This window comes from Rhincodon typus, chromosome 24 (genome assembly GCF_021869965.1).
Source record: "Rhincodon typus isolate 14 chromosome 24, sRhiTyp1.1, whole genome shotgun sequence".
NCBI classification, from domain to species: Eukaryota; Metazoa; Chordata; class Chondrichthyes; order Orectolobiformes; family Rhincodontidae; genus Rhincodon; species Rhincodon typus.
The window spans coordinates 8,871,626-8,882,516 of record NC_063355.1 but is presented as its reverse complement, the minus strand read 5'-3'; the positions used below and the strand labels follow the sequence as shown (position 1 = coordinate 8,882,516).

Here is a 10,891-nt window from a genome sequence, read left to right as displayed (position 1 = left end):
ATTTGGAGAACATTCATAAAACAAGCAGTACAATCAAGGTTGAATGACCATAGGTTTGCCAGATTATAGGGCTGTTTCACTGGGTAGAGACAACTGGATATTTAATCTGAGGGCCATCATATCTCAGGCACGGGGAGACGGTGAGAAGAGTCCTTCATGATAACCTCAGCCAGTGATGGGCATCACACTGCGAACCAGCTGTCTAGCAAACTGACCCTCTCCAAGCAGTACTAGATTAGTACAATAAATCTGTTGCAGTTTTGTTTTTATACCAGTAGATGGTGCTTTTACTTAGCATTCCAGCAGGTAGCACTCTCAAACCTATGTTTTCATTGGATTATCACTAATAGTTCCATTGGCCTTAAAAATCACCCTGTAGACTTACAGCCACCCTTTTTTTTGTGTTTGTTTGAATCTCTCTGATGGAGGTGAAATTTATTCCAGAGTTATGAAGATGTGTGATTTGCCAAAAATGGTTATAGCGCAGATTGTAGAATGGTTATTTAGTCTGTTGATCTCAAGTAGTATGTTCCACATTCTAACATGTTGCATCAAAAAGTTTATTTTTATGCTACTGTTGATTCATTCTGTAATTAGCTCAAACTGGTATCCTCTGGTTCTTGACTCTTGCACCAGGAGGAATAGTTCCTCTTTGTTTACTGTCCACACCGATCATGATTTTGAATACCTCTGTTAAATTTCCAATTATCATCAAAGAAAAGCCCCTTCTCTGATTTTGACATAACTTTCACGTCCCTGAAATCGTCTTTGTAAATCTTTCCTTCATCTCAAGTTTTCACATCCATACTAAAGTAGTGTGCATTTTCTGGAGACAATTTCAACTGAGGCCAAACCAGTCTTTTATGAAACTTCCTTGCTTTCCCTGCCTGTTTATTATGACACATGCCTTTTAAGCACTTTGCAGGTTGCAGGGCACATTGGGAATGATTTCCATACGTATACCCCAGGTCTCTCCCATTCATTTAGAATTGTCCCCTTTCTATTGTATCTCTTTGTTCTTCCTAATAAAATGCATTATTGCACACTTTAATCTTAATTTCCCAAGTGCCTGCCCATTCATGTTGTCTATGTCCTCTTGAAATCCATCACTTTCCTCCTCAGTTCACAATACATCCAAGATTTGTTTCACCTGCAAATTTTCTGTTTTCTGTCACACAATCAACTTTGTATCACTTTCCTTTTTATTCCATGGACTTCAAAGCCACAATTTGGCTCATTTATAAATTTCCTTTTGAAAGACCATGTACATATGTTAGCAGAATTTCCCTCATTAATACCTTCTATCTCACCAAAAAATTCAACCAAAATTTGTTTTTAATTTGGCTTCCCCTAATGCACACCTGTCCAAGTGACAATTTTGTCCTGGATTGATACATTATTATCTTCACCAGCAATGCTTTAGTAATTGTTCACATGCGTAGCAGGATTACCAATGAGGAAATTTGTACTCTACCAATTGTTCATTTCCCCATTCGAAAGTTTTCTTCAAGGTAAAAGGATTGAAATGATTGTGCAAACAAGCTAGGTAAATGACACTTTTACAGAGACGCTGGATGGCAAAATTGCAAGCTTCTGTTTTTACCCCAACTATTCTGGCAACTTAATGTTTAAGCAGTTGTCTTACTTACCTCCTCACACTTCATATATAAAAATCCTTTTATTCCCATCTTTGTTTTGCCCCACAAAATACGCACTGGTTTCCTCTTTCAGGTGTCACACTGAGCAACTCTCATTTCTGGTGATTTCACTATCAGCCATGATTGAATGATGGAGCAGACTTGGTGAGCTGAATTGCCTAATTCTGCTCCTATATCTTATGGACCAATGGTAAATCTCCATCTCGGCTCACCTTTATCCTCAGTTCTCCAACTCCCTTGTTCTCTCCCTCCTATAAGCTCTCCTACACGTTTCATGGCTGTCTTGCTACCTATAGTAACTTTGCTATTTCCATTGTCTCAATCACAATCCGCCTCTTCCCTGCATCTCTCTCACTCCCTTCATTGTCTGCACTCCTTAGGCTTTCAACTTCTTTTCAGCCACTGGTATCAAAAACATTAGTACTCAGAGCCACAATCCCACTTGGCACTGCCCATATCCCATTCCTGGTCAGCGCTTCCCATATCCTTATCGTGTACTCATCCAATTTAAAACTTGTGTCAGTAACTTTATCATACGGTAAGTGGTCAAATCAGTTTCAGAGCTTCAGTTAATACAAATGTAAGGTTTTCTCAGCAGCAACATTCTTTTTGTCCAAAGAATAAAGAACACTATTTAACAGAAAAGCAAAGTGTAAAGGGTATTAGTTATCTTTTTTTCTCTGCTTAAAAAAACCTCAGTAAAATTCCATACGTTGTTATACAAATACAATAGAATAATGTAGCAAGATAGATTTAATCATTCTCCCTCAATTTAGTTGGAGGTATGTAGATTTAGGAAGAAGGGGTTGTAGGAAGGAGGTATTTGAACAGCAAAATCAAATACTAATGTGGGACATCATACGTTTTACATTAGTCCAAGTTTAATTCTTCTAGGAATACTAAACACACACAATCAGCACCATCCATACAGTAACATTGCATTGGCCTTTTGGTTGGACACTCAGAACTGTGTATAATCAAGCCATGACATAATCCAGTTTCTCAAAGCATGATTATGCTGAGCTGCAGTTGTCTGCTCACCAATACTGAGAGAGCCCTCTGAAATAAGCTGTGAGATCTCATTCTACTGTGGTTTGCTGTGTGGTCTCCATTTGTGGAAGGGGTGGCCAAGCATACATCTCGAATGATTTTTCAAATGCCACTTACTGCTTTCCTCTCCCACAAAGCACATGAAAAATCTTTCTGGTATTACCTGACTCTGGGGAGGAGGGGTGACAATGTAAAGGGTTTATTTCTTATCAACAGAATGGACAGATTGTCCAGTGACTTATCAGTCAATCCTTCACCAGTGATTGCTGGCTTCCAAGTACATGCAGCATTGACATTGAGCATGACTGGCAATATTTAAATAGGAGCTTGACCCATAGTTTCCAACAAGTTAGTCCTGCTGCACCAACATCATCGCCAGAGAAGCAACTCCTACTCTCTAGGCCAGCCCCCGAGTCAGTGCAGAATCCTGCACATAATTTTTCCCTAATTAAACTTCCTGTCTGTCACTATTTCTCTGCCAGTCCTGTAACTGCATTGATCTGCTCAGTGAACTACTCATTGTCTCTGTGCATGAGCTGTCAGTCGTGGTATGGAGAATGCTCACATCGTTCAGGCTGGTTCCACAGTAGATGTTGTTTTCTGCTCGGAGCTGTTTCACACGGCTCTGCAAATGTTTCAGCAGCTTCAGTGTCCCAAAATCCTTCTGCCTGCATGAGATCACTGCAGAGGAAGTTACTGATGTGGTGGAGGCAGACCATGAAGGAGAAGGTTCAGTGTGTTCCTTTAAGGGAATACAAAGTGGAATAATCTGTTATTCGAATCAGTATAATTTGATTCAAATATAGGACATTTGTGAACCTATATCAAGATCAATGTGTGTCTGAGCCAGGGAACACTCATTTTTTGTTGTTCATTCATTGGAATAGTGCATTGCTGACTGGGCTAGCATTTATTTCCTATTCCTAATTGCACTGGAGAGGGTGGTGGTGAGTTGCCTTCTTGAACTGCTGTGGTCTTTGGGATGTAGGGACACCCACAGTGCTTGTTAGGAAGGGAGTTCCAGGATATTAACCCAGTGATGGAGGTCATGGGAGCAGGTGAAGAAGTTAGATCTAGGACACTACCCTGAGGAACTCCTGCTTTGAGCGTGCCTCTTTTGGTTTTGTTTTCCCTTTGGAAGGGGTAGAGTTTTAAGTTGCATTGTAATAGAAAATAATCCTCTTTTCTGTTCCATTTGTTAAAGTTAATTATTTTATTAGTGTTTTTTGTTCATAATGAAGCCTGGTGTTTCAGACAAGTTGGCCTCTAAACTGCTTCAGGATGGTTTGTGGAATGTTGGGACGTGGTTATCAGCAATCAGCAACCCAGTTAAGTCATCAGAGTTGGAAGAGTCAGTAGGGGTTTAAAACAAAAGACTTGAATGATGTTTCAGCATCTGAGATAAAATCAGATGTTATTGTAGGGGCTAAGATAGCTGTCCTTAGTGATGACACAAATTGGAGGTTGGAAACTCCTCTCAGGGTCAATGTGACACCAAGGTTGTGACACCAAGGTTATGAACAGCCAGGCTTAATCTCTGCCTCACTTTCTCAATGATCTAAGTTAATGATTTGACATTTGGATCTGCCTGCAAAAACAATTGCATTGTACTTAACAGTATTTAGTTAGAGGAAATTTCTGTTCAGCTTGTACTGAATTTCAGATAAACAATCTGATAATTTAGCAATAATAGAGATGTTGAGAAAGACAATGGTGCGTTAGGGCTGGTGTGATTGGTAAATCTGAAAACTAACTGTTTGCTTTTGGATGATGTTGCCAAGGGTCTACAAGTAGATTGAATAAAACTGGAGGAAGATCAAGGATAGATCCTGCAGAATGCCAAGGTAATGATGCAGGAACAAGAGAACCTGACTGATGAAACCGATTAGAATTTGGACCAGGTAAAAGCAGTCCCACCCAGCTGGATGATTAGAGGTAGTGCAGGAAATGGTGTGGTTAGCCATATCAAAGGCTGTAAACAAGTCAAAAAGGACAAAGAGCTATAGCCACGCATAATGTCCCATGTGACTGTCAGAAAGATAAATTTTGATGAGAGCTGTTTTGGTCCTGTTGTAGGGATGGAAACCAAATTCAAAGATGGAGTTTGACAAAGATGGGAACAGATTTGGGAGGTGTCAATAACTTTGGAGAGAAAAGTATGCAATTTTGCAAGGGTGAAGGGATCCATGTTGTTTTGAGGATAGGATGGATGATGATGGTGGATTTCAAAGAGAGAGGGAGGAGGTAGAAAACATATGCTATATTGGTTATGATGGCACCAGGTGGGCAAATTGGGTGATCAATAGGTTCATGTGAATAGGTTCAGGGGAATAGGAGGTGGGTTGCATGGACAAATGAGCAGAGAGAGGGCATACAGGGACATAAGAAGGAACCAGAGAAAGGTATGTTGAAGGCTAGGTGGGAAAGAGAGAAAAGGATTAAGGGGTCAGAGGTGATCAGACTGGGTGGGCTACTGGAATAGAGACACAGCAAAAACTTAGTGACTGAGGTCAACAAGCTCCTTGCCCTTAATTGTTGGAAGCGAGGGTGGAGGGAAGAGGGGTTTAACAAGCTGATTTGCAGTATAGAAAAAACAGGGATTTCAGGGATACATTTCAGAATAGTCCTAAATGATAAACAGATTGTGGAGACAAAAGTCCCAGAAATCAGCAGAGATAGCTAAACCAGTTGTCTGCCCTATCTTTTTAAGTCTGAATCCCTTGGGCTCAAGTGAGCTGAGATGAGGGTCATACCAGAGGGAATGGCCAAGATGACAGACAGTAATAGTTTTATTGAAGAAAAGGGCTTCAAAGGTGGAGATGAGGCTGTGGTGGAGTAAATCAGTAGCTGCGGAAATGTTATGCTGAGTGAAGGGCCAAAAGCTGGATATTTAGGAAGGGTCACAGCAGAAACCAGTTTGTGGATAATGAATAATCTTGGCCTCAATAACAAAGATATTTTTGAGTGTGCAGTTGACTATTCATAACAACATAAGAGATGATGTTCACTCATGACTACAGATTTGTACAACATCCAGGCTTGAACTCCTAAGCAGAAATTAACATTTGCAATACACTAGGTGCTTGGTAATAAGCATCTCTAGAAGAGAGTCTTACACTTCCCCTTGACATTCAGCAGCATCATAATCACTGAATTCCCCATTGTGAGCATTCAGAAGAGTCTTCCATGGTGAGTATTTCCCTCCTATACAGCGGTATAGTGACTGCAGTGAGTAGCATATCCAAGATGTATTGCAGCACTTTGCCAAGATTTCTTGAATAGCAGCTTTCAAATTCATGATCTCCACTACCTAAGAACAAAGGTAGCAGCAGCTTGCATGTACAATCATCTGCAATGTTCCGTCCAAATCTCTCACCATCCTGATCTGGAAATAATTCATCCCTGCTTCTTTTTCTATTAAAATCCTGGACCTGCCTTCCTCACAACATAACGGGTGTACCTCCACTAGATAGGCTGCAGTGGTTCAAGGGCAATAGGGCATAAATGCTGGTATAGCCTGTGCCAACCACATCCTGTGATTAAGTGAAAAGAGAATACACCCCTTCAAGCCTTTAGAATCTTCTAGGTTTCAATGAGGTCACCTCTCATTCATGTAAACTCCAGCGCATTGGCCTATTCTATTCAGATCAACCTAGTGAACTTTACACCCCTTCCTAGAAAAGTATTTCCAGATACCCAGATTGTACACTGTACATAGTACTCCAGAGGTGGCGTGGTGGTAATTATTAAAGATAACATGATGGAAATAGGAAACAAAGTGGTTGCTTTTTGTAAAACAAATAAAATCCATGTGGATTGATATAAAAGACAAGTGAAGATCAATTAGAAAAAGGGTAATCTCTAGACCACCTGATAATAGGAGGGAATTGAAGGAAAATAGATGATTTAGGGAAAAGAACCAAAATGACAGAATAAGGATCATAGAGGATTTCAAATATCCTGAAATTAATTGCCAAAAAATAGGCAAAGGGATAACAGAATGGAATACCTACAAATGTGTGCAAGACTTCTTTCTTAACCCAGTATCCAAGAAACCCAACAAGAAAGGATTTCCTACTGAATATAGTAATGGGAATGAAGCAACACACAAGTACAAGTCAAAGAACATTGAGGCAATAGTGGCCATGATATAATACAGTTTAGGATAAAGACTGAGCAGGACATTAAACGTTACTAAGATCAGGAGAACATATTTGGATAAAATTGGTTTTGAAGTGCTGAGAATTTGAAGTTAAAAGAACAATATGTCGATTAAACAATAGTGTAAAAACCCACCAGAAATATTTAAAATTGTGCAGTGGAGTCCAGGAAAGAAACAAACCATGAAAAGAATTAGACAGACTACTATTTCAGTAGGTCAAGCCTGATTTAACTAGTCACACCCATATAAATTGGCAGAATGTGGATTTAGCCTGTTGCTGACATCACTAGAGGAGAAGCAAATTAAAGACGGGAAAGAAAATGTTTAAATAAGGGCTTAGAACATAGACAATAGGAGGGAGCACAATATGGGACAATATAAAGCAATTAGGAGAGAAATCGACAAATCAGAAGGCAAGGAACTAAGAAACTAAAGACAAATTAGTAAATCCGCTTGACATCGGGCCCCAAAGCCTCAAATCTCATTTTCTGCTCTGCTGTCTGAATGGTCTTTTCCCCAGTGCTAACACCTTGTATGCACAAAACACCAGGGAATAGTAGGATGGAAATGATACCAAAAGGTACAACATTGACTGTCGCTGAATATTTTAAGCTCCCCAATAACTCCGAGAAACCATCTTAACATGCAATTTGGATGGTAGAAGTTCGGCAAATGGATTATGTTCAAGTGTAAGTAAATGTTTACCAAAGGCAGGGGATGGATTTCATTTTCTTGCATTTCTGTCTTTTGACATTCACTTCTGTCTCTGTAGACAATCCTGTAAAGGGAAACAAGTGTTGGTTTGTTGTCATCAATCGGGGAACATTGCAGAACAAGCCTATCCCACCACTGAACAGTCAAACACCCATATAGCAAACCTCTTGCCTTTGTAAGTTACTTTACGCTCAAAAAATAAAGCATTTTAAAAAGAAGTAATAGTCCCTTCATTTACAACAATAACTTGCATTTGTTTAATTTATTTGCATAATAAAATATCTCAAAGGGCTTTACAGGTACATCAAACAAAATCAAATAAGGAGCTTCAAAAGGAGATAAACCAACTGATGAAGATCTTGGTCAAAGAGAATGCTTAAGACATAAGCATGAAGACGTTTGCATAAATACCTCATTCTCCCTAGCTGCTAATGGTTCTGATGAAGTGCTTTCTCCCCACAGATTCTGCAAGACCTGTTTTAGTTTCAAATTTCCAGCATCTGCAGTTCTTTGTTTTATGCCACTTGCTTTGAAATATTTGCAACAGTCCTTGGTTTTTTTTAAAATTGTCTTCTCATTTCAGTCCACAATGAAAAGTACAGAAAAATAAAGAAGACATGGACTTTATAGGACTGATCTGAATGTCACATGCTGGAATGAAGTAGTGTTGCAATTATCTGAAGTTTCAACACTGGGAAATCAAAGGTTTACTTTAAAAGGAAACCTTATGCCTCTCTCATTCCCACTCTACTCACTTTCTTATTAGATGGCTGCCGATTAGCACTATTGGAAGGCTGGGAACATATACTGGAATCCATTCAATCTTTGTTCATATTTGACATAAATATCCTACCACAAATCTGCTTATCATCAAAATCAAAACATTGCCCAATTTTACAGGTCTTACTTACATGGCTCCAGACTCTCAGAAATGAGCTTGCCTCTGAAATGGCCCGATAGGACATTCAATCGTATCAACAGCTAGAAAGTAAAAAAGACAAACAGATCTGCAAACAGATAGACCACCTAGCCCCCAGAAGCCATAATGACAAGAATAGCCTTGCCGACTCTGCAAAGTCCTCCTTAGAAATGTCTGGGGGCTAGTGCCAAAATTAGGAGAGCCATCCCACAGACCAATCAAACAACAGCTTGGCACAGTCAAAATCATAGAAACAAACCTTACGATGTTGCAGACACCACCACCACCATCCCTGGATATGCCCTGTCCCACTGGCAGGACAGACCCAACTGAGTTGTCAGCACAGAGTTCATGTACAGCTGGGAGGGAGTTGCCCTAGGAGTCCTCAACAGTGAAGTCTCATTCATCAAGTCAAACATTGGCAAGGAAACCTATTGATTACCACATATCTCCCCTTCCCCATATTTTTATTTGCTCCTTCATATCAAACACACTGAAAAGGAAGCCCTGAGTGTGGCAAGGTTGCAGAATGTGTGGGAGACTTGCATGTCCACCAGCAACCAGTAGCAGTACTGATTGAGCAGGTTGGCTCCTAAACAACATTGCTGTTGTTCTGGGTCAGTAGCCGTTGATGAGGAAATCAACGAGGGAAAAACATACTGGATGTATCCACAAGCATGATTACTGTGCAGCCCTTATGGAGATGAAGTCCTATATTCACATTGTGAGCACTCTGCATCATGTTGTGTGGCACTATCACCGTATTAAATGGGATAGACGTAGAACAAATCTAGCAACTTAAGACTGGGCATCAATGATTTACTGTGGGCCATTAACAGCAGCAAAATCATACTCCAGCACAATCTGCAACGTTATGGCCCAGCAACCATTACCTTCAAGCTAGTAATTAATCTAGTTCAGTGGAGAGAGCAGGAGGGCATGCCAGGATCTACACCAGGCATACCTAAAAATGAGGTGTCAACCTGGTGAAACTACCAAACAGGACTACTTGTATGCCAAATGGCATAAGCAGCAAGTGCCTGACAGATCTAAGCAATCTCACAAGTAATGGATCAGATCTAAGCTCTGCAGTCCTGCCACATCCAACCGTGAGTAGTACTGGACAGTTAAATAACTCACTGGAGGAAGCGGCTTCACAAATATCCCCATCGTCAATGATGGAAGAGACCAGCACATCAATACAAAAGATAAGGCTGAAGAATTTGCAGTAATCTTCAGCCAGAAGTGCAAAGTGGATGATACATCTCGGCCTCCCCCAGTGTTACAGATACCAGTCTTCAGCCAATGCGATTCATGCCATGTGATATCAAGAAATAGTTGGAGACACTGGATACTGCAATTGCTATGGGCCCTGACAACATTTCAACAATAGTACTGAGAAGCAAGTTGTTCTAGTACAGCTACAATCCTGGCATCGACTCAGAAATGTGGAAAATTGCCCAGGTATGTCCAGTGCACAAAAAGCAGATAAATCTAACCCAGCCAATTATTGCCCCATCAGTCTACTCTCGATCATCAATACAGTGATGGAAGGTATCGTCAATAATGCTATCAAGCAGCACCTGCTCAACAACGCTCAGTTTATGTTCTGCCAGGGCCATTCAGCTCCCGACCTCTACAGCCTTAGTTCAAACATGGACAAAAGAACTGAATTCCAGGAGGTGAGAGTGGCAGCCCTTGACATCGTGGCCACATTTGGCAAGGAGCCCTCGCAGAACAACTGGAATCAATGGGAATCAGGGCGCAAACTCTCCGCTGGTTGGAGTCATATCTGACACAGAGGAAGATGGGTTGTAATTGTTGAAGGTCAATCATCTCAGCTCCAGGACATCTGTGCAGGAGCTCTTCAGGATAGTGTCCTAGGCTCAACCTTTTTCAGCTGCTTCATCAATGATCTTTCCTCCATCATAAGGTTGGAAGTGGGAATGTTCACCGATGATTGCACAATATTCAGCACTATTTATAACTCCTCAAATACTGAAGCAGTCCCTGTTCAAAATGTCACAAGATCTGTGCAATATCCAGGTTTGGGTTGACAATTGGTAAGTAACGTTCACACCACACAAATGCCAGGCAATGACCATCTCCAATGAGAGAATCTAACCATCACCCCTTGACATTCAAAGGCATTACCATCACTGAGTCCTACACTAATAACATCCTAGAATGTACCAATGATCAAAAACTAAAGTAGCCACATAAACTCTACAAAAGCAGATCAGAGGCTAGGAATATTGCAGCGAGTAACTCACCTCCTGACTTCCCAAAGATTGAATACCATCTATAAGGCACAAGTCAGGAGTGTGATGGAATATTTCCCACTTGCCTGGATGAATGCAGCTCCAGTAACACTCAAGAAGCTTTACA

At 40.6% G+C, this 10,891-nt stretch overlaps 1 protein-coding gene across 1 annotated transcript in view; it reads right to left on the bottom strand.

Moving 5' to 3' along the window:
* Positions 1-2,366: 2,366 nt before the first annotated feature.
* si:ch211-102c2.8 (calponin homology domain-containing protein DDB_G0272472) overlaps positions 2,367-10,891 on the bottom strand; it is a 38,469-nt gene continuing 29,944 nt past the window's right edge. Inside the window, exons 14-15 of the mRNA XM_048611313.1 lie at positions 7,576-7,648; positions 2,367-3,450 (exon numbers count right to left, since the gene is read on the bottom strand). Of these exons, the coding sequence (XP_048467270.1) occupies positions 3,157-3,450; positions 7,576-7,648 (367 nt within the window). The 3' untranslated portion in view covers positions 2,367-3,156. The remainder of the gene's footprint in view (positions 3,451-7,575; positions 7,649-10,891) is intronic.